The 22204-nt window shown below is 41.5% G+C and overlaps 2 protein-coding genes across 6 annotated transcripts in view; one reads left to right on the forward strand and one right to left on the reverse strand.

The window, feature by feature from the left end:
- Nucleotides 1–7433, reverse strand: Cand1 (Cullin-associated and neddylation-dissociated 1). Its single transcript, XM_022833851.2, has 5 exons — nucleotides 6977–7433; nucleotides 5038–5461; nucleotides 4460–4761; nucleotides 1411–4090; nucleotides 1–1044 (listed from the first exon to the last, which is right to left on the reverse strand). Exons 1-5 carry the CDS (start codon nucleotides 7155–7157, stop codon nucleotides 852–854), a joined length of 3780 nt encoding a protein of 1259 aa, XP_022689586.1. The 5' UTR covers nucleotides 7158–7433; the 3' UTR covers nucleotides 1–851.
- Rgl (Ral guanine nucleotide dissociation stimulator-like) overlaps nucleotides 6160–22204 on the forward strand; it is a 24535-nt gene continuing 8490 nt past the window's right edge. Inside the window, exons 1-3 of one of the 5 annotated variants that reach the window (XM_022833857.2) lie at nucleotides 9570–10098; nucleotides 10245–10696; nucleotides 21063–21239. In XM_022833857.2, the coding sequence (XP_022689592.1) occupies nucleotides 10676–10696; nucleotides 21063–21239 (198 nt within the window). In that variant the 5' untranslated portion in view covers nucleotides 9570–10098; nucleotides 10245–10675. Of the gene's footprint in view, nucleotides 6244–7698; nucleotides 7749–9569; nucleotides 10697–21062; nucleotides 21240–22204 lie in introns of those variants that run through there. The other 4 variants (XM_022833856.2, XM_086968471.1, XM_086968470.1 and 1 more) reach the window with 4 other exon arrangements.

Genomic DNA, 22204 nt, shown 5'->3' on the forward strand with positions numbered 1-22204 from the left:
TTAGCATAACGACTTTCATTACGTTTTTTATTTTTATTCATTTATTTTACATTGAAGTGACCATCGACCATACTAAACGCGATTTTTTGCCTCTCGGGTCCTTTCGGGTGCTTTTCTTGCGATGAATTTCCGCCGTCATTACGCGTCTCGCATTTTTTCCAGGATTGCTAATCCCAGGTCCATTCACACTCGGCGTCTAACCAGATCATTTTAAATATTTTCTTCTCTGCCGCGAAATTATTTTTATACCCGAACAATACTATACGCAACATCTTACTATCGACATGGTCATCACGGTTTCTTTATATTTATCATGTTTAATATTCTTTGTTATTAAATAAAAATACGCTCCACTAAATAGCGAAGAGTCGTGTGGTGTCAAGGGTTGAAAATTGTAACATACGTACTCTTGTTACTTGTATTCTATTTATCATTTTTATTTATTCGATCACTGAGAGACATGTTTCCTTCGCATGCTTTTGAGCGCCAAAAGCATATACACTCACTGTAAACAGCAAAATGTGTCTAGTCTTCTCGTAACATCCTTACCTTATCTATCCACATTTTTTTGCACACAGTTCTAAGGGTAGTCTCATTCTAGGGTACTTGCTCGTATCTCATAACATTTTTTTCTTTCGCGTATTACCACTTCTATAACTAATATGTTTATGATCTCGTCATTCTTTTTATACACAACTACGTGCCCAGCTTCCGATGACATCAACGGGATTACGACATTACTCCATTCTTAATCATCATTATTCTTCGATCAATACAGGAATCGGTCGGTCGGTCAGTGCAGCTTCGATGCACCGGCAATCTGTTAACGTTCAATAGCTGTCATTGGGTAATTAATAGACCATATTTTCCTCAACATTACTGTCATGCATGAATCCTATCGCTTGATTCGAGTCCTTCTGTATGCCGTCGAAGATCGCTTGCAGATCTGGTGTGCTCTTGATCTGATTTGTAAACTCAACCACTTGAGGATTCTTTTCTGCGTCCGTTATTTGCTGCAACGCGGCGAAAGCACGAAGGGCCGACCTACAAATGAATCGGAGCGGAAATTGGCAGAAGGCTTTTCAGGAATTAGGCATGCTAACTATAGAAAACACAGATACGGTTGAGTACAACGGTCTTTCAGATGGCACAGCAAATAAAAAACTAATATTGTTGTGGTTTGTAATGAAGGTCCGGTTCTACGATAGAATAACGATGTCTGAACCGTCATATATTAATATTGTTGGTGCAATCCGTTAGCCTTTGCATGTGGAAAACTAAGACCATGTTAACTTCTTAGGGCAAAAAAATCACCAACGCACCAGAAAGCTCTGCTGAAGATTGATAATAACTGTTATACATAGAAATCCACATAGATAACGAATAAGCGTTAGTTAAACTACAACGTACCGTTTTAGTTCTTCTTGTTTCTCGAGTTCCTGTTTGACTGGAAAACTCTTGAGTTTGGTGTTGCATGGAACCTTCAGTGCATCGATCACCGTATCCATGCGCTGCAGCAATGCCAATGGGCAAATCGACGAAAGCCGCACAAGCATAAGATAGGTAAGCATTTTAATGTCGTAATGGTCTTTAAGACCATCTTCGACGTGTGTTAAAAACTCGAAGATATCAATACGGTCCATGCAGGAGTCGAGAAGTGTGTACATACACTCGAAAGCGGCCTTCCGCAAATCGAGACCATCATCCACGGTGTGCTTGAACGGACCCATCTCCACCTCACGGATGAGCTCATTTCGCACCTTCGTTTCTGTGTAAAGCTGTGGCATGACCTGTCCCAGGAGATCCCGCACAAGTGCAGGCTTGTTATGTGCCGCCGAATTGAATGCTACAAGAGCTACACGACGGACGTTAAGGTCACTATCTTTGAGAGCATTGAAAAACTTGCCGATATCATCCTTCAGTAGAGCATCGATCGGTTGCGGCTGGTCGGATATAGTAAACTTCATGGCTGTTACCACGGTGGACCTGGCATATGCGCTTGGGCTGTCCAACGAGGTAGCCAGCCGAGGTAGCAACGTCTCATGATCGACCAGAGTCAGTTTGCCGAGACACTCAGCGACCACGTTCCGCGTACCCTCTTCTTCGCATTCACAGTGCTTCATGAGCATCATCCAGATTGCCTCGATATACGGCTGCAACGCATGAACCGCTGCCGCATTTCCACTTTGGCAGGATATGGTTTCTTTCAGTGCATGCAACAGTAGGTATTGTTTCTTCGGGTGGTCATCCACCTCTGACAAAATAAAGGGCAAGTATTCCTGTAAGTTACCAATGGCTACGCTACCTAAGGCGAACGAAGCGGCTGTCTTTACTTCCTCTGAATTCGATTCGAACGCCTTGAGCAGCACAACCTTGAGCTCGGGAATATTGCTGAGGTCGACATGCTTGCCAATCTCGCCAATGGCCAATAATGCGAACTGATGCACGGAATCAGCGGATTGGTTGTTAGCGATTTCATTAAGGAATTGAGGCACCACCTGACACGCTTCCGGATTGTTTAGGTTGGCGACAGTTAGAGCAGCTACACATTTAGCTATCGAGTGATACGCATTTTTATGAATCGGCTGATTTGTTTGACTTTGTTGGTACACTAAACTTGTGAGTAGCAATAGAAGCTGCCGGAAGCCTACACCATCGACATTCGAGTATGAAAGGGTCTTGAAGAATTCGAGCATTGCATTCAAGGCGGCGCCCTGCAATAGCGGAGATTTCACTAGTACCAGGATCTCCGGCAGGATCTCTTTTGTTACCGTCAGTAATGATTGGCGATGAACTTGTGCCACTGACGTTAGCAGATGGAGAGTCAACTGTGAAATGTGTAGGTCGGCTTCGCTGATTAGTGCGCGTAACTCCTTCATGATGCAGTTTACCATGTTTGCGTTTAAAGATAGTGGATAGTGCTTAAATAGTGTATCAAGAAGGGTTAACGTGCTCAACTTCAACGCGCGTTGGTTCTTCCTTAAAAAACTAGCCAAAATAGCTACTCCATCACAGAGAATCATGTCAAGTGGAATTTTAAGAGGCGAGCCAGCAATTTGTGTTAGGGCTTTTACCGTCGTTAGTCGAGTAATCTCATTGCGAAGACGGTCAAGAAATATCGGTAGACACGATTGAAGTTCCTCCCGCAGGTGATCTCCAAGGACGGAAATAATTTGCCCCATACAGGAGATTGCTCGTTCCTTTACCTCTTGATCAATGTCGGTGGCCTTCAGTTTGACTAGGGCGCACTGGTAGATTTCTGGAACATACGGTGAAAAATTGAAAGCGTTTGGCTGGCCGTCGAACGGGCGTAGCACTCGAAGAAGCAGCTGCAAAACATTCAATGCTTCCGAACTGATCTTGTAGAACGGATCGTACACTGCTTGAACGACTGCTGGTACAAGCACAGGCACGTGCGGGTGGAACACGGCCACTGGATGATTCGAAATGAGGCACTGAAGAAAACCAAGTGTATCGATCTTCATGTTTGACGAAGTGTTTTTCTCTTTCTCCGAAAAGGAATTTTGGATCGCGGGAATTAAGGCCGATATGTGGTCTGAGAGTGCGCCAGGTACCACAAGTGATAGCTCGGTAAGGAGATGGAACGAGCCTTGTCTTGTCTTAATCGATTTCTTTTCTTTGCGCAGTTGTCTCGTCAGCGACTTCACTAAACTAGGCACCTGCTGTCTGAGCAGTTGAACGGGAGCCGCATTTGTTTCATCACCTCGTGGTCCTGTTGAACGTGTTTGACGCAGTAAAGCGACATATGCATTAAATATGTCAACTTTGACATTTTCCTCGCGTTCTTTGAAGCGAGTGACGAGGTGTGGAGCGATTGTCCGGTATAGATCCGAAAGCATATCGTGACGCGTGGCAATGACAGCCTCAAGACATTTTGCTGAGGCACGGCGCACCTTCCATGAGATGTCGTCATCGTCCGAATACTCTTCTTCAGCTTCGCCGTCACTTTCATCTGCTTCCTCGCCATCCGTCTCCATTCCTTCTTCTCCATCTTCGTCATCGTCATAGTTGTAGTTCGGATCATAGCTGATGAAATCTAGGCAGATGGAAATGATTGACGGAATGTAGCCTGCATTAAGAGCAGTGAACAAATCACAAAAATAGTATACGGACCCACATTAGATAGTCTATTCAAATCAGTGCTATATATAGCAGGCACGCAAATTACAGAATTCTGACACAATCGATGACTGATTTTTTATCTATATAAGTGTTAGCTCTAAACTGTGTAATCATTTAGGCGTTGAATCAACAAATCTCACTTGGTCAAATTTATCGTTAGATTAGAACTATTCTTAAAGGTTAAGATTTCTCGCAACTATGCGAAAAATATAGGAGAAAACCAGTATCTATGGCTACGGAATGTAACCATTCAAAAACGCTTGATAAAAAAAAAACTCATTTAAATTGCCGCATCATATCGTCTAAGTATACTCACAAGTAATTTCCTTAGGACATCTTCGTACTAGCATTTCCAATGCCTGTAAACAGTACTCGCGTAATTCGTCGCCATGTTCATCTCCATGTTCATGAGCTCGTCGACAGAATCCAGTCAAAAAAGGCATAAGTTTTTCAAGGTGCCCCCCAATACGATGGCCTGAATGCCGCGAAATCGTTCCAATGCACTGAATATAGGTTCGAGTCACGGATGCGTTCGTGTTCGTGGCTGTTGCCAACTCATGGATTAGAGTTTCCATTAGCTTGTTGAACAGATTGTCCGAACATGACGTAGTTAAATATCTATAAGAGAAAGAATAATAATTATTATTCCGCTTATAGAGAAGGACTAATTATAGCAGTAATAGAAAATTTACAAACACTTGTGTGTATATATATATTCGCGCAATATGCTGCCGTCCTATGGATGAGGTTGTATTTCACCAAGTGGCGTATACACCAGTAATCACCTATCGTGGCGTCTGTATGCACCCTCACAGATATTCGATGGCTCCAAAACTAAGCCTAACTAGACAAGCGAGACTATCGTTAGGTGTCATCTAGTAAATTAAAACTTACCCAATCGAGGTGATCGCCCGCTTACGAACCGCCAGGCGCGGGCTTCGAAGTTGTGGCAGAAGCGCCTCAAGGATCGATGCATGATACATAAGTAAACTACCACCAAATCTGTTTAATAGATCCCCAAACAAATCGAGCACTTCCAATTGGATCGAAACCTCTTCCTGCTTTGATGCGTTCTCCGCCACCACAGCGTTTAGCCGCGTGGTAATCTTTTTGCAAATTGAGGCTACTAGTGTGTCACAATTAGGAGGTAATTCAGCGATGACAGTCTTTAATCCAATTGAGGAAATGTCACGCAGCTCTTCCGCCTTTTCACTGACCATATTCTTACAAAGGGTCTCAACGATCTGCTCAACCTGGTACTCCTTCACTTTCTTGACCAATGGGCCAAGACATTTGACGGCAAGATTCTGTACTTCACCTGCAAAAGAGTACCGGGTACATCAAACAAGATTTCAAAATTGAATACTATTAATCATTATTGCATAATGTTCGCTTAATGGTCACTAAGTAGTGCTTATTCAAATCTAGGACTTCATATGAGTATGCATTCATTGCACGTATATATAATTGGGAAAGGTCAATTTCACAACCAGCATTAATAGGGGGCCACTAATAGCACTAAAGATCATTTTCGTATAGTATGATTGGCTGGCGACTAGTAATAGGATTTATAGATAGCTTTCTTTTTAATCCAGGTGAAACAGCAAAATTATGTTACATTAAAGTTAGATGATAGTCGTTTAGTTAACTTTCGATTGATAGCGAAACGGTTTTTCTTTAATATTATGAATTAAATAAAGCACTTCTACTTATTACCAACGTGCGACAAAGCAATATCAAAAAGCATCTCATGAGGAATAATTCTCAACATCAGCTCAAGTAGCAAACGTGTGAATATAACCCACAATGTCGTTCGCCAACAACAACTTGTCTAGATTCAGATCACTACCAGAAATCAACGAAAGGTCAACGAACTATTTTTGCTAAAAGTTGGAGACCCCGGCGTTGAATTTGGACTGCGCGCGCAAAAAAATAGCGGTAGCGCGGGCTACATTCAACTCAGTCATTCACAACTAGAGCGAGAGCTGAAGTGTCACGTAACTAAATTGTACTCAATCGGCGTTATCACCAATGCGTTTCATGTCTACAGTAATCTCTCTAACGATATCATCTCCGTTGAGTGATACCAATAAAATACAGGTATGACTTTTGCTTCAAATTACGCTACTATTCTATACAAAATTAGCTAGCAGCAAATCCGAACTTAATATTATTATGCACACGAAATACATCTGAATACCGTATGGGGCCAAGTGAAGTATTACAACATTAAACAGAGAACGCATAATCGTTGGGTATTGGGTCGTACGTCTGTATGATTGATAATGGCAAGGTACTATAATATTTATTGCAAAACCGTTTATTGACTGAATGATGGGCTACTCGCTCATGCTCGTGTGAAATATGGTATATTCCTTGAAAATGCACCGATATTGTCAACAAAGAACACACTTGTACTTCAAGCTTTCGCCTAATTCTTCCACTATTCTACTCGACTAGGCTACATAATGCCTCCCCTCTAAGCATTGCTCCTATCCGCTGCTCTGTCTTGCTGGATTCGTTGAATTTTTTTGAATAGCCAATCTAAGTCATAAGCATTATTGCTTAAGCAAACCGCTGGTGAGAGTGTATTCAGTAGATAACTGCATTTCAGTTGTCGAATTTATGCAGAGACCCAACGTGGGCTATTTCACTATGTTATTGTTTCCCTTTTGTTTTGCTGTTATCATTCCCTGATTCTAAGTCACGATGGTGCCTTGTAAAGAGAATGCTTTTTATGTCGTTGTCGTTTTCATTCAAGAACTAGAAAAGTTCAACTTGCAGGCTGTACTCGGAGAACGTGTTTTTGTTGTTGTCATCTACAAAGCAGTACCATTTTTGTCGCGAAGTAGATGAAGCAGCATGCTGACAACCTTGCGCTCCGATTCGTCGTCCAATTTGATCGAGTCTTTTTGCAGCTCGGCCATCAGATCGTTAGTGGCCATAAATCTATAGTCTTTATCCGCCGATGTCATCTTGTCGAGCAGATTTGATATTTGGTAAGCATTAGCCATCTTGAGGCCGGATAAGTCGGTACGACTGTTGTCTCGATGCTATATCTGACAGCTTCGTCGTAAAACGACACACACGATATACGTCGAATAGGAAGCACACGGAATACACAAGCAACGCGCGCCAGCTAGCTCGTGACAAGCGAACTTCTCCGAGAATGTTGATGACCAACTGAGACGGATAGTTCTTGCCAATCATCTACTACACTTATACACGGCCACTAGGCAGAGCCGGCTCGCTGCTGCCACTTCGCCACTAACAAAACATTGTCGGCCCTGGCGGCGAGAACCAGCATCCGAAATAGCGACGCAGATCTAGACCGCGAATCCGCATGAATGAGTGCGGCGAGGTGCCGCCAAAATTTCAATCTACCTCAAGGGCGCCAACAACGGGTTTACCCGTCAGATCCCTACAATCCGAGAGGCTCACAGGCGGGTTAAAGGCAGGGGTAGTGGAAGAGGGAAATATCAGCGCAGAGGTGGTTCAACCAAGCGGCGAAAATACGCTGTGGTCGGTCACTCAGACGTCAACATTAAACAGGTATTCCTGTTTTGTTGCATGTCGTTAACGAACGATGTTAATATTATTCACAGGTACCCAATTTTTAGTGTATAGGTGATGCGCGAATTATGCTTATGGAAGCAATAGAATACAGATCATTGAATGGTGTTCTTCGATAGCGTCATGTGTGTGTCGTTCGTCATTCTCGTAGTTTGTACGGCGGGTTAGCATTATCGTGGATGTAAGCAGATGGCCTATATATAACAAGCTTGAGTTATCAATATGGATTATATAAGAGAGAAACAAGTGCATTTCATTAGCGACCTATTCTAGCTGGTACAATAGGTTCTAATTAGCGTATGCGCGTAATATTTCGGGTGATGACCACGGAATGATCGTGGATGTGAGCAGCTGGCCTCTATGAAATAAGTTTGAGTGTGACAATTATTCACAGCTATCAAGAAGAGTTACGTAGGAGAAGAACAAGTGCATTTTGTTAGCAGCCTATTCTACAACAGGTTCTAATTAGCGCATGCGCGCAATAGTCTGGGTGGTGACCATGGGCTTTTCCGAAGAAATAATCTGCGTCTTTAGTTATCCAGTCTCTGTTCGTGCTTACTGGCCACCTGATAGAATGACATTAAATGTTAACGATTTAGAGTTCGTCGTTGACACTCTAATCGTCAGAAGGCCGCAGCAGATTTGACTGCCACGGTTTATGCAACTCCCGGCAAGAGATTGCATCTGCGGTGAATCCGCCTAACTTAACTGACCTCTATACTTAGTGTCTTTCATAGCTGTCCCTTTTCCAACAGGCCTCTGTATTGTTTGACAGTAATCTTACCACCTATTTATTCTCCAAGTTAGAGACAATTGTTAAGTTGTTGAGCACAATTCGGTTCTATCATTACTGCTGTAGAGTGCAACTGGTTTCCCCTCGTGTTCGGTGGCTTCTATCGTTCCACTATCAGATCTTCTTTTTTATGACTTGTGTCATGGCATCGACTGCCCTCGTTCCCCTACCCCTGTTTGGCATAAAGTTACTAGGCACTTTCGCAGAAAACTAAGGAGCTTTTCGTTTCGAGCTAATTTTGTTGCGAGTTTTTCTCCAACCTTGCCGCCGCTGCTAGTATCGCAAACTGCAGTCACGATAGAAGTATTTGTATGATTTGAACGATAAATAACAGGCATCAGTAACAGCAGCGGCCCCCGCCACCGCGGTTCGCACTGTTGTTTCACAGCTTAATGATGGACCGCAGCATAACGTTACCTACTGCAACAATAATGGTATAGGCTGACAGTGTTGACAGTAATACGTAGCCAGCCGTACGATTGTCGGTCCTTCTGGTCGTCGATCACCGGTGCCAGCAGCCGCTGCTGGCTGGTATCGACACCGTCAAAACAGCACCAGTACAACTCAGCAAAATGCCGATGGTCAAAAGAGAAATAGCAACAGAACGGCCGTAACGGCAAGGCAAACGCTGTAGAGAGGCTGTTGACTGACTGTCTGTCTGGCTTGCTGCTTACCAGTGTGCTACAGTCCACTGCTTCTTTCTTCGCATCAGCAGTGGTGACGGCCTCGGGAGCTGCTCTTACCACTAGGCTGCTGCAAACATCAAACGCCGGTGATCGCAGCTTCAACCACTGCTTCCACTGGGACCATCTCCAGTGTGCTACTTACACTGCTCATACAGCTGGTTGCCACAGCCGCAGCGCTGGTTGCCTGCAGGCTGGGTGACGACCGCCGGAGGTGTTCTGCCTTTCCTAAACAGACAGACACGCATAGAAACGACGACAGATGGGGAAAAGCCAAATCGATCGTTGCTGGTCGCTTATTACGATGGTAGAGAATGAATTGTGTAAATCCGCTCGCTGGTGGCGCCAGTTGTTACTGCAGTAACAGCAACAACTGCGACGACGGCGACGCCGTCGCCGCTATAGCAACAGCAGCGCTACAGTGTCGCCGCCTGTGCAAGTGGTGAGGTGCCGGCGGCCAGTCCTGTCGTAATGGAGAGCGGCGGCGTGGAATAATCGAGTTGGGTACAGCTGGTTGATTTCGGTGGCACACAGTAAGTGTTATTACTGCAGCCGGAATGAACGGCATTCCGTTTAGTTCTACTTGCTCTGCGTGTTGGATCTACTCTTGGGGTTAATGTCATCAGTGTTGACCAGTGTTATTTAGCATTATCATCATTGCATGCACGTTGCAGCTGCGACCATTTCGTCGGATGAAAAGTCGTCGTTCGACGACTTTGCTGTCTGTCAACATCGGCAGCAGTAGGTGACTGGTTCAGAGTCGTGTCCCATCCCATATCCGCAACCACTTTGGATATTGCTAGTGTAACTTCAGTTTAGCAGTAGGCGCAGCGACAGCAGCTTAGAAGGAAAGCTCGGAAGCGAAAACCACTCCTCGGGCAGAGCTTGATTTAAGTTGGTTCCAATGTGAGTTGTTAGTATCAGTCTTCTATACGGTGCGGTGCCATGCTTCGCTCTGTTGTGATATAGAGAGAAACGCGATGAATAGCAAGTGAAGTAAGACAGGCTTTTCTCGTCGCATGCCACTGTCTCCTTTGTACAATATCTTCCAGGTAAAATTTAGGGGGCGACGCCGAAGTGCAACTAAACGAAGGAAGTGGTTACTGCCGCTGGTCGAGTTTGTCATGTTTATTTTTCCCGATAGTAATGGGAAGCCCTCTAAAAAAGATCAGAGTATCAGCGGGTGACGTTGGTGCTCAGTTTTGGAAAGCAGCGACGGTTGCTAAGTGACAGTCAGCGAACTAGAATAGTTCATCCAATAGCCGCTACCATTAGGAATGGCGGTAATTACGATGCTACTGCTGCTGCTACTGCTGCTGATACGTTAAACGTGCCATTGACTGTTTTGTAGTTCGGCCTTGGATATCAAACACTTACTGCGGCGATGTTAAGTGAAACTGTAGCATCAATTTCACCAACATCTACAGCAGCGGTTCAGATGAAGTTCACCCGGAAGCTCCTGTTATTAGACTAACTTGCTTCCATGGACTGCTCGCCTCAGCAAGTAAGCGAAGCTCTGCGTAAGAATTACTCTATTTACCACTGTTTTACGTCCTATTGTCGACTCTTTTATCAATAGTAAACTTTTTTTAATAATGCTCAAACAGTAAGGGACAGTCTTAACACGCCATGGATAAGTGCACAATCTCAAGTGCTACCACGGCTATTAACATATCCCGTTCAATCTACGTCCAGTGCGTCTTCCTTTAGTCTTTATTATATTAGAAGCTTTTGTTGGTACAACGTCAACATACTTAAACTGTGTGAACTTTCTCTGTTCGTTTTATCTAAGTCCTAATAAATTATAAACATTCCCTTCGTTCATACGTACACACGCGATGGGATAGTACTGAATTGGATACGGACAGTGGTAATGATTGCTTGATAGTAGCGCCACTAAGACCAGAGCTAACGTTGTCGCCGTAGCCAAAAAACAACGCTGCGGAGTCAGGTGATTATGACAGCTGCAGTGGTCAAGCGTTGATGTCAATGAAAAACCGCGGCTGCTCGTTGCGGCAGCCGCGAAACTCCCAAACAGTACCAGCGGTGACTCCGACTTGAGCGAACAAACTCGTTTTAAATTTTCTTCTATATTTCTCACCTATGAGATAGTGCCCTGAGTTGTATGATCGTTGTCCTTGAGAGGCCATCGGGACCAAAGTTGGAGCAGCAGGAGCTTATATAGGGTAGACTGCGTACAGAATTATCACGGTCTATTTGCTTCATTTTGTCAGTTAGATGAAGATGATACGAGAAGGGTGTTTCTAGCGGCGCTTCTAAAGGGAAAGCTTGAATCCGCATAACGTCACCGACACACTTACTATGGTGATGCCGCCAGAGTGTTGCAGCTATTGCGAACAGCCCAGACAGAACGGCGGGGTTTTTGCGGTTGACAGGGCTGCCGGTGATGCTAGTTGTCGCCGTTCGGCATTACGACGTTGCTGGCGGACGGGCGAACAGACGGGTTTATAGGATTAAGTGAACGAAAATTTCCTTCTGACTCTTCGGACAGCGTGTCAAAGATTCGGTTAATTGTTTGAGTCGCTGTAGATATATAACACAGGTTGTGTACGACCGCGGCCAGCGTACACACCTGCAAAGATGTTATACGATCATATTGATAGACGTTACGAGTACGTTAGATACGAAGAAATTAAAAGAAATAACTGATAAGACTAGTGAGAAGGCTTGTATTTATCTTTAATGAGTGTAAACACGTTTTATCGCCGGTCAGCCAGCTTTGACAAAAAGAGCAACGTCTAGAGATAGGTGCATTTGCAATATTTTAATGGTTGAATTTTTCAATAGTGTGGCCTTTAGTTGGCCTTAATTTTTAATATAACCCAATAGGGCCTATTCAATTAATAATCGGCAGCACGACAACTTTGTTGTCATTCGAATTTATCCACACCATAGAATAAACAAGTATTGCGGTACACTATTTCACTTTGTTCACACCACTCGCAGTGATGTGCAATAAATTAAAAAAATAAATAAATAAATAAATAAAAAAACTAAAAAATTAAAATGATAACGAATGAAGTTACCGTGCTGCTGGTTATTGATTAAACAAGCTTTCCATTCGGTTGGTTTCCCAGAAATATACCACACAAATCCATGTATTCAAACCACCTATTACCAGTCTAGCACCATATTACATAACATAGACTGCAATGCCAAACATCAAGATATATGTGAAAAAAGTCCCGTAGGGCGCGAGTGCGTTGGCTTACTGTAGAAGAAGATAGTTTTTCCATCTCGTTATGACGAAAGCTTTCGATGGAACTAGTCATTCACTATTGCGTTTGTTATGTTGGTCTTCAATTGCGGCCAAGTCGGGACGCCAACAAAACGTGGAAGACACGACAGGATTAACGGACAATAGTACGATAGCTTAATGTTCATATCTAAGTGTAACGATTTAATGAGATAGATTAGGCGAAATGTATTACTGCTATACAGATGTAGAGCGACTGGAGTACTTTCAGTAACTTCAGCAGCCCCTAGGAACACGTGAATTGACGAATGTCAACATGCAATAAGTAGTCATTAATGATTGTCCAAAGCAGGGAACTCGCCAATAGCTCTAATTACAGTACGTCACACTGCTAAAAAATAAGTTAGCATGTATTTGCCGTCCATCGAGCCAAACATACCCGATACCGCGTCTCTGGGAGATAAGACCCATGCAAAGCCTATTACAGGTAGACATGCACGCCGCAATTCAGTCGGGCACGATTATTGTTTCATATTCAGTTGTTCTAGACGGCAAGTATGATGGGACTGGTGCGAAGTGCAACCACCCGTGGGCATTGATCAGGAGCGGTTTCTGATACTTGAAGTTGAAAGTGTCATATTTTTACAGTACGTCACTATATATCTCTCATTTTTACTGTCAGAGCTTGCAGTGTTGCCTCCCTTCAGTCCTGAACACTGAAATGGCGATACACTTGTTTAACGTGACAGTGCACGCTTGTTTACTCGGATGCAGAGATATTTGCTTGGAGTCGGCCATGGGAGACTTGCTACAGCTAAACTTCTAGGAAAGCTGTTGTTACATCTGTCTTCTCGTTTCTATGTAAATTTGTTATTTACTAAATCATTGGCTAGAAACTATTGCTTAGTTAGTGAAGGATAACAGAGGAGATTGCAGCTGTAGCTTCACGGTGAGTAACTGAATTTTAACAGTTAATCTTTAATTGTAAGGCTAATTCTTTCGATTCTCGATCTATTTTTATTATTAAAAAGGTCACCTTATCTATGATAAGCTGATATCGCTAAGTACAGCCACTCCATTCGTGATCTAAGTGATTAATAGCGTGCAGCTGCAACGTTAATCAGTTCAGGTTTGCAACTGGATGTAGTATTGTATTTGGCGAATTTAGCAACAAATATATAACAATTTTCTCTTTTCTCATTATCAACCTTTGTAGAAATACTGGTCGAGTTGTTTTGTTTAACGACAATTTTTTAAAAAAGAACCTGGTTAGTCAGAGAATGGAGGTACATGTGCATTGCACACCTCAACCCCACCACCGCCATCATAATCGTCATCGCTAATGATAACTGCGCTTACATCATCTAACCAATGCCAAAAACCCTTAAAAATCATTAAGCGGCCAATAAGGTATACAAAAGGTATCAATCAAGTGCACGGAGAGGAAACACCATTATAATTCATTTTAACATGATCTGCACACAATGATTATTACTACTACTACAATTACTACTGTAAAATTAATGTCTGCTGTTACGGCGAAACAACAGACTTTTATTGATAGAAAGGCTGCTTTTGAGGTGCACAAGGTTGTTGGGTCTAAAGCGTTCACATCTCTAGTATCAGCTAACGCTTACATTCTTTGATCCGCTGTTCGTACGTGATACGTCGGGCCAATTCGACTGTCCAGATTCCTGTAAACAGTATTATCTAAATTTGTTCTGCTATCTTTTACTTACGCAATAATTGAAGGAGTGCACCGGGTATCGAGGCGAGACGATTCATACCACCAAAGTAGACTTCTCGTTCATCAGGAAAATTCGCGAAAATTCGGCTGATACTTAGAATGTCGCATGCGTGTAGATGATCCTATTAGTATTTTCTGACCAACTTTGAGCTTTATAGTTATAATAGTTTACTATGGTTAGCACTCATGACGTGCCCTCCAAAGCTAAGCATATTAGGATTAGATAGAATAGGTGGTAATTAAAATTGGTCTTACCAATACGTTGGTGCCCGTTGAGTACTTAAAATAGTCACAGATTGGATAGGCAGGTATCAGCGTTCGGATGAATTCACTCACTACATTCGTCGTGTGCAGCTAATATTATAACGTTGCTACGTCTATTTTAGTATCTTGGCTCGTTTTCCCGTCTTTGTGAGAAGGTGCCAGTTCGGCAAAAATACATTATGCTTTCCAAAGATTTGGGCCATTTTTTTTTTATTTACGAAACGTTTTTTGGTACGATTGTTATTTCGATAGTGCGAATTAAATCTACCAAATAGAACTGAAATTTTGCGACATTAAGGTATCGTTAGCTAATGCGCATACGGGATAACTCAACGAAACAGACCTGCAAAAAATTCACAGTTGAACTATATGCTAAACAGTGGAAATGAATGAATTAGACTCTGTGCATGATAAATGCGGAGAAGGAGCCGTATTTTTGGTAGTTTCACAAGTGCGTTGTTTAAAACCCAGCGTATTTGAATGGCTGTAAATAGGTCCTAAATCTAAATCGTATTACATTTTATACGTAGTTGAGTAGGAAGAAATTACTCATATCACGGTGAGTCATAAAATGGAAGTACACAATAGTACTTTTTGAAAGACATTTGTAGGATTTTAACATATTTTGTTAGTTCCAATTGACGTTTCATATTGATGAAAAGTACCAGATGTGTACGGTATTGCAAACTGCTAATTGTAGAGAATGTTGTTTATAGCAACGCTTCAACTGGCACCTAGGTTAAGTAATACGTTAACTTAATGTCTTTTCAAATATCAAAATAATTCACCCAGCCGTTTATGTTGGCCGAGCGCGTAGCCTCATAATTATTGAGTACAGAAAGCGTCGTTGTTTTCTATGAGCTAAAGGGGATTTCTCCTTTTCGAAAGCTTCCTAGCTGTTTCTTCTTGCTTTTGTTAACGAGTAGCGGGTGTTTTTCTAGAAAATGACGAATGACTTAATTGATGTAGCGATTCGCCCAGCGCTAGACACAACGGAAGCGCAAAGGCGAGCACGAGCCTCTCGAAACTTCAAAAGTTGTCGCGTTAAACGAACCTCGATCACTATTCGATATTAAAAAAAAAAACTATCTGAGCCACAAATGCAGTTGCAGACCACCCTTTCAAGAGTTTTTTCTTACGCTACCAAAATACAGTTGTTATGTTTTGGGCGTACTGCTTGACGCTAAGTATACAAAAAAGTATTTCTATTTAATTTTTTTTAAGCTTTTCACATTGACTCAGACTCCGTTGCATTTAATAAATGAAAAGCGTAGGCGGGGGTCATGAAAATTCGTGTACTGGATCCCTGTCCTTAATCAATACTTATATTTCAATTTTTACAAAAAAAAAAAAGTTATGCTTTATTAAATGCACTTAGTCGACTAAAGTGAGCTCTTTTGCTGCATTGTGCGAACCCCAGTGGGAGCCATCGTATTGTTCCCAGCTGATTTCAGGGAAGAGGGGTAATCACTAAAAAACAAATCATCATTAAAAATAATCACTACCCTATTACTTTTGATATTCTCTTTTTGATGTCTTTTTTTTTTTATTTCAATTTTCCAACCATGTTACGCTACCTAATATTTGTCAACTATAAACGACAAATTGTTTTCGAAAAATTGCCAGCATTGTTGATATTATAATAGTGTGTTCATACAGACAGACTAATCGTGCAATCATGTTTCTAGACTGAGCTTCTTGACACAAGTTTTAAATTAACGGCTACATCTACGATATGATTAGAATTTGGCTTTTATATTGGCCATGTTAAAGCATTAAAATTTAAGAGCATTTGTGAATGAAGTATGTCGAACACGAACCAAACAATGTAGGCTGAATCACATCCGCGGCGATACGCTAAAAAAAAAGTAAGAAATAGCTAGTTGTAATAGCTATAGAAGAAACGACAAACGGAGAGATTACCATTTGTAATGGTCTTTTCATTTCTTTTATACGGAAATGCCAACGGCTATGGCTGGTTGGTCAAAAGGGTCAAAATTTCTCCGTGCTCTGGGGGCGACTCTTCTAGAGGCAACTTCGTTTTTTTATTTTTCTTTTTTGGGAAAATACGTTTAGGTCATTATCCGCGTTCAACAGTTATCGCTGTCGAAATAATGCAGAACTGACAATGGAATTTAAAGGAGGCCACTTTACAAGCTATGCTTACGTAATTTTGCGCTAGCCACGAGGTTTGCGGAATTAATCGTAAAAGTTTCGCTTATTTTATCGATTTTCGTTTCTTGATAATATAGTAAATGTTAGAATCAGGTAATCGGCATTGCGGCTGTTTCGTCTTGCTACCGCGATGCTAACTTTACAGACAGTGTTATGTATATGGTCATTAGAGTTGTTACAATTATGTATGACTTCCTTGATCTCGACTTTCTAAGACACTATAATCCTTTGTCGTCACTTCACCATAGTGGTGTATCTTGCACAGTATCTGAGTCATGAAACTCGAGCCTTCGAATTATCGAAGGACCCTTTACTAAAGTGCCGAAAAAGATAAAGAAATCTCGAAAAAGAGAAAGTAGTAGATTGCTGTTTTGAATCCTGTGAAGAATTACTTTCTATTATTGCAGGGATGCAGGAGATTAATGAGTCAACGAAATCGGTTGTCTTCTAGTAGGATTATTTATGCATTTATGAGGATAAGCATACGTTAGAACGTTTAAAAAGTGTAGGAGTTCATTAGTAATCGGTAGTCTCTGCTTACGCATATCTTTCAACTTAGAATCGCGATTCTGTTGCTCGGGAAGAATCACAGCCTAACTTTTGAATTAGGTTGTGAAACCCAAATTGAAAGAAATTACTGGTACTAGTTCAGCTGTAAACGTTTTGCGAAGTTTCTCAAATCCGTTTCGATGTAACGCACTCGCCTTAGATACGTTTGATACATTCGCAATTCTTACTCTTCCTAGCTCAAAAGCTAATTTTTACAAGTAGTGCGCTCTAAGCACCAAATGTAGGTTGTATCCAAGAATGTCCCTGACATAGAAACGTGGTCCCTCCTTGTCTAAAACATGTCGCCAAGCGCCCACAAGCAGATCTTATAGATTGTCAATCTGTTACTAAAGCGGAGACGTATCGTAGTGTAAATTAAGCGGTTTCTATTGAATGTTGTGTGGAGCCACAGTGACACTATTGTGACAATTACATGATAAATTACGGGCAACGTAACCGTCATGTCTTGAGTACGAATAACTTTTATCAGTGTAATCAATTTTGGTCAACCGCACGCAGACACGCTTCTTTTGGGTGGACTAATTGGCAAACTGAAAATGAACGCGTTTGAATAGTAGTGTAAACATGAATAACGCTGCTCAGTACAAGTGCCGTCGACGGATCAGTGCGTCACTGAGGTACTGTATAGTCATATATGATGAACTCACCGCTCCGTACTGCAGATATACAAATTAGTATAGAGCCGAACTCGTCGATAGATTCATCGGCGTGATTCACTTGGTCTGATGACCATGACTGAATAATAGATTGAGGTCAATAGTATAGTAAATAGGTGAATAGTAGTAAAGATAAATTTATTTTTGCTTTTATTCCGCTTGTTATTAGAAGAACGTACGCCCATACGTGACCTCAGAATTTGGTACTGCGTTTCTCCGGATCTTTCCTTCTTTCGTAACATGCTTCCGTGGCCTAAAAGTACCGCATTAATGTGCGGTGCTACGCCATGCGAAATGGAGACAACATAGATGGGCTGATTAAAAAAAATGGCTTGGAACTATCAAGCTAGGTAGGGTGGGAGAAAGGTAAAGTGAAATAAGAACGAAAATACTGCATGAGGTGAACATACTGGTTCAACGCAAGGACATGTAGGTACGACAGAAAAATAAAGGCGAAATTTTCAAGATCTATGCGGTCGAAAATACCAGATGACAGATCGAGAAACGGCTTAATACGCTGTATTAAGCGAATACTTGTCTGGAAGTTTGCGATAGTCTCGCGATAGGCTACGGGAAAGTGTTGTGAATGTGGTAGTTTTCAACTACAGTGAGTTTTTTCAGATTCTTCGATCATTCCGAGGTGTATCCGTCATACAGCCCGTTCCGTGACTGTATTCGATAGCTGCTAATAGTTTATGAAAAAACTAAAATTACAAAGCGATTATCGTAAAACAAACATGTTTGTAGTAATGCGTTCGTTGGTTATGAATCATAGAACACGCGCACTGTGCCAATCTTAGGGCACCATCGATACGATCTAATTTATTCCTGTGTCCTAAGTGGACATCTGAATTGAATATGTTCATTTTTCGATAAAGAGGACCATTTCGATTAACATGTCGCTTGGCGTTAATGGTGGTTAACCATTACTGTCCCGAAGCCTGTTTGTTGAATGTTTACTATGGCTGACTATTTCAAGTGACCGTATAAACCGTAGAGCTTTCATTATGGCTGGAGTCGACGTTGACGTATACTATGATGGTAATCCGCTTCGTATAGCTGACCGTTTCGTCGTAAAAAAAAGCAGCGTCTATAAATCGCATGTAAAAGAAACATGTTTTTTGTTATTGTAAATAACTCATGTAGCGGGAATCATTGTACAATGGCTGGTTGGCGTATTAGCTGTGATCAAAATACTGTTGTTTCAGTTTATTAGAAAGTAACAAAAATAACTACGACAACCCAAAGTCACAGCGAAAAACGTGGTTTTGCAAAGTGCGATCACCATTGGAAGGTAAGCCTGAAGAGCGTTCCATTCAATAAAAAAACCTTTGCGACAATTAAGGAAGCGGTTACTTTTTATACGCTAAAGCTCATCTATCACAACTAATATGACGCGCGTTGTTTGTACTACTTCGAACTTTACATTCGAACACACTAACTCAACACATAACTCTGTGATGGACTGTCATGATTAAGCTAAAAACATATTGAAATAGCCAGCCGTTTTATCTACTTCAAGGTGACTATTAAGTAAAAACTGTATTTTTCCCATACGAAGAGCGATTATAATGCGCATTCTGTCGTATAAAAATGTGAGCCTTCAGTAAAAAGTTCGTCACTTGTTGTGCGCTGACATTAATATGTTTTGACCTTTATGACATGTGTGCACGCCTTGGACCAACATTTATGCATGATCTCGGAGTCAGCACGCGGAATTTTCAGTGCAGTCGAATCTGATGACTCTTCCCATGCGTGCTCAGAAGGCAGAATGTCCACCCGTTATATTTAAATGGAAAACGTTCAGTTTTTTCACTCAGACTGCATCTCAAACATGTAGAAATAATTATGGATTAGTTGATGTACGTATGACTAAGGCTAAAAAGTTGACTAGAGGAAGCCTTGTGCTCCGTCTTTGCTGTTAGATAAATATCGTGCATTAGTCAGTTGAATTAGAGAAGAAACAGGCAAAACTGTTAGGAAACCGACGAATAGTGGTATATCGTATATACGCTGAAGTTGTTGCCATTAAGTTACAGAAAGCGTAAGTACAACTAGTGTGCAAATGTTAACTAGAGTAGTTAGTCAGTGGTAATCGGCAATGTCAATTTGAACAAAGACAAAGCGACACTGCCTCGTGGGATATAGAAGATGTTAAAATTATGAGAGAAAAGGATATTCCATCACGAAACGCGCAATCATAGCAATGCACCTGAGCAATCGAACCGGGAAGCTAGTATTCATTTAGTCGGTTGAATCGCAAGCATTGATCGTATAGCAGGGCACCCGTATACTAATAAGAAAGGAGACCACACTCTTGCGCGTCCGTTTTCGTCAATGAATAAGTTGCAAATATAAATATGAATGTCGATACGCGGCGCATGGCGGAAGCACTGGTGTGAAACACTTGAATGCTGCTACGCAGATTTTGAAAGATGGAAACGTCTGCAGTAATTGAGATATAGATTAGGTGACAGAATCGTTAGGTCTGTTGCTTTCTATTTGTCTTTTAGAGTATGGACTTTGTCGGCTTCACTTTGAATATATATCGAGCTGTTGATATCAGCTGAAGAGCTCCAGTTGCCATGACGAATCTAGATCATCATTTCGACTTCTAAATTTGTTGTGGCCACTGGATCTTTTCGGTTGATATAAACAATTCGATGTATAGCATCTGGCAGGGTATTGCTTATATTGTAGATCATATACGTTACTCATATCGACTAATTTGCTGCACCTACTAGCGTCTGGTGTCCCTCTGTCACTTATTTCTATGCAGCGTATTTTCCTTTCGCGTATCTTGTGAGCATTTACGCACTGTTTATTATTTATTGTCGACGCCTTTCTGCTGCTTACGCATGCTTGTTTGAATTTGTTTTGCAAAAATCTTGTAGCCTTAAATAGTATAATATTTTATATATTAATAATAATAGTCAGCTGACACATGAAAAGGGGGTAAGTTGACTTTCGTCCACTGCAGTACTGGACCTCATTGCGCTCTTAGATTAATAGTCGAATAAAAATATAGTGAAGCTCATCATGTGGTATGCTTTACGGTGTACACCATTTGGTAAGTATGTTGTACGTGCGTTTTAAGTTACTGATGAAACAGAAGTACGCTGGGTCGTGATAGAATGCCTTTGCAGACGAACAACGGAAACACGGCTCTACAATAGCTTGCTTCGCTGTTGTTGTTCATCTTAAGTTTTATTAACGTTTTTTTTTTTTGTAACATTTGCAGAAGTCCCCGTTGTCGGCTCGCTACTGGGGCGAAGAAACGACGCCGGGAGGTATTTGGGCTATATATCTCAAGAAGGTTCGCTATCATCCATGCAGTTCCTACAGTGTCGCTGGAAGCGGGGGCTCCAGTCAGGATGGCGACGATACGGTTTCGCATCTCGAATGGGAAACAGTTAAGGTAATGGAGCACAATCTATAAATGAATGGCACAAACGGCTATTGGCTTTTTAAAGGGAGCGACACTGTGCAGGTTATTGTCGCTGATAAGAAAATTATGGGAATATCGCTGTCGATTTAACAAAGTATCCATGGCACACTATTAAGTAATGGAGTAAAAAGTTAACCAAGCTACACTAAAACCTACATCACATGCAAGCGTCCATGTTAGCCCTACTTAATAAAAGTCTATCAACATACATCTTTTTGAATAATAATCCAATAGACCGAAATATGGATATACTGCTCAGATATCATTGTCCTTTAATATTAATCTAAAAATGCAATATATTTGTCTATGTGCTAAACAGTTGCAGCGTTATTAAATAAAGACTGGCAACTAACCATGCCATCACAGTCGTATATACAAAAAAAAAAAAACGACATTAACAGCTATCTAATCAACATCGTCTTATAACATTGAAACCAATAGCGACCTTAACCTCAAATATTGCTGAGAGTGTTAGCAGATTTTTGCCTGACGTATATTGGCACCGTAAAACTCGAAACGAATTTGGACGTTGACAACTGGTGCAGGCGCTTACATTTTATGACCGCAGCCTAATAGGAATCGATTTTCGCTAGTGACACCCAATAAATCATTTTGCGCAAAACCCTTTGTTTTGATTGATTATGATTTACAACCAAGCACATGGCTGTTTTCATGTATACATACGGTTGAAATCGGCGTTAGAATAACGCGGTACCTCCTGTTATAGTGAATTATCTGATACATGAAACGTAGCTCATCATTATTATTAGTAGTAAATCTCAGAGTCTTCATTAGTTTATAGCGAATTCGAACTATTTGACCAAGCCTCTTTAGTGAGGTGCTATTCGGCATTTCTGTTGGAAACTAAACTACTCAAACAACCATAAGCAGAAGCCGGAATATCAACATGGCATGGCGTTTTTTTCGGCCAGAAA

This window comes from Varroa jacobsoni, unplaced genomic scaffold, assembly GCF_002532875.2.
Source record: "Varroa jacobsoni isolate VJ856 unplaced genomic scaffold, vjacob_1.0 scaffold_481, whole genome shotgun sequence".
In the NCBI taxonomy this organism is placed as follows: Eukaryota; Metazoa; Arthropoda; class Arachnida; order Mesostigmata; family Varroidae; genus Varroa; species Varroa jacobsoni.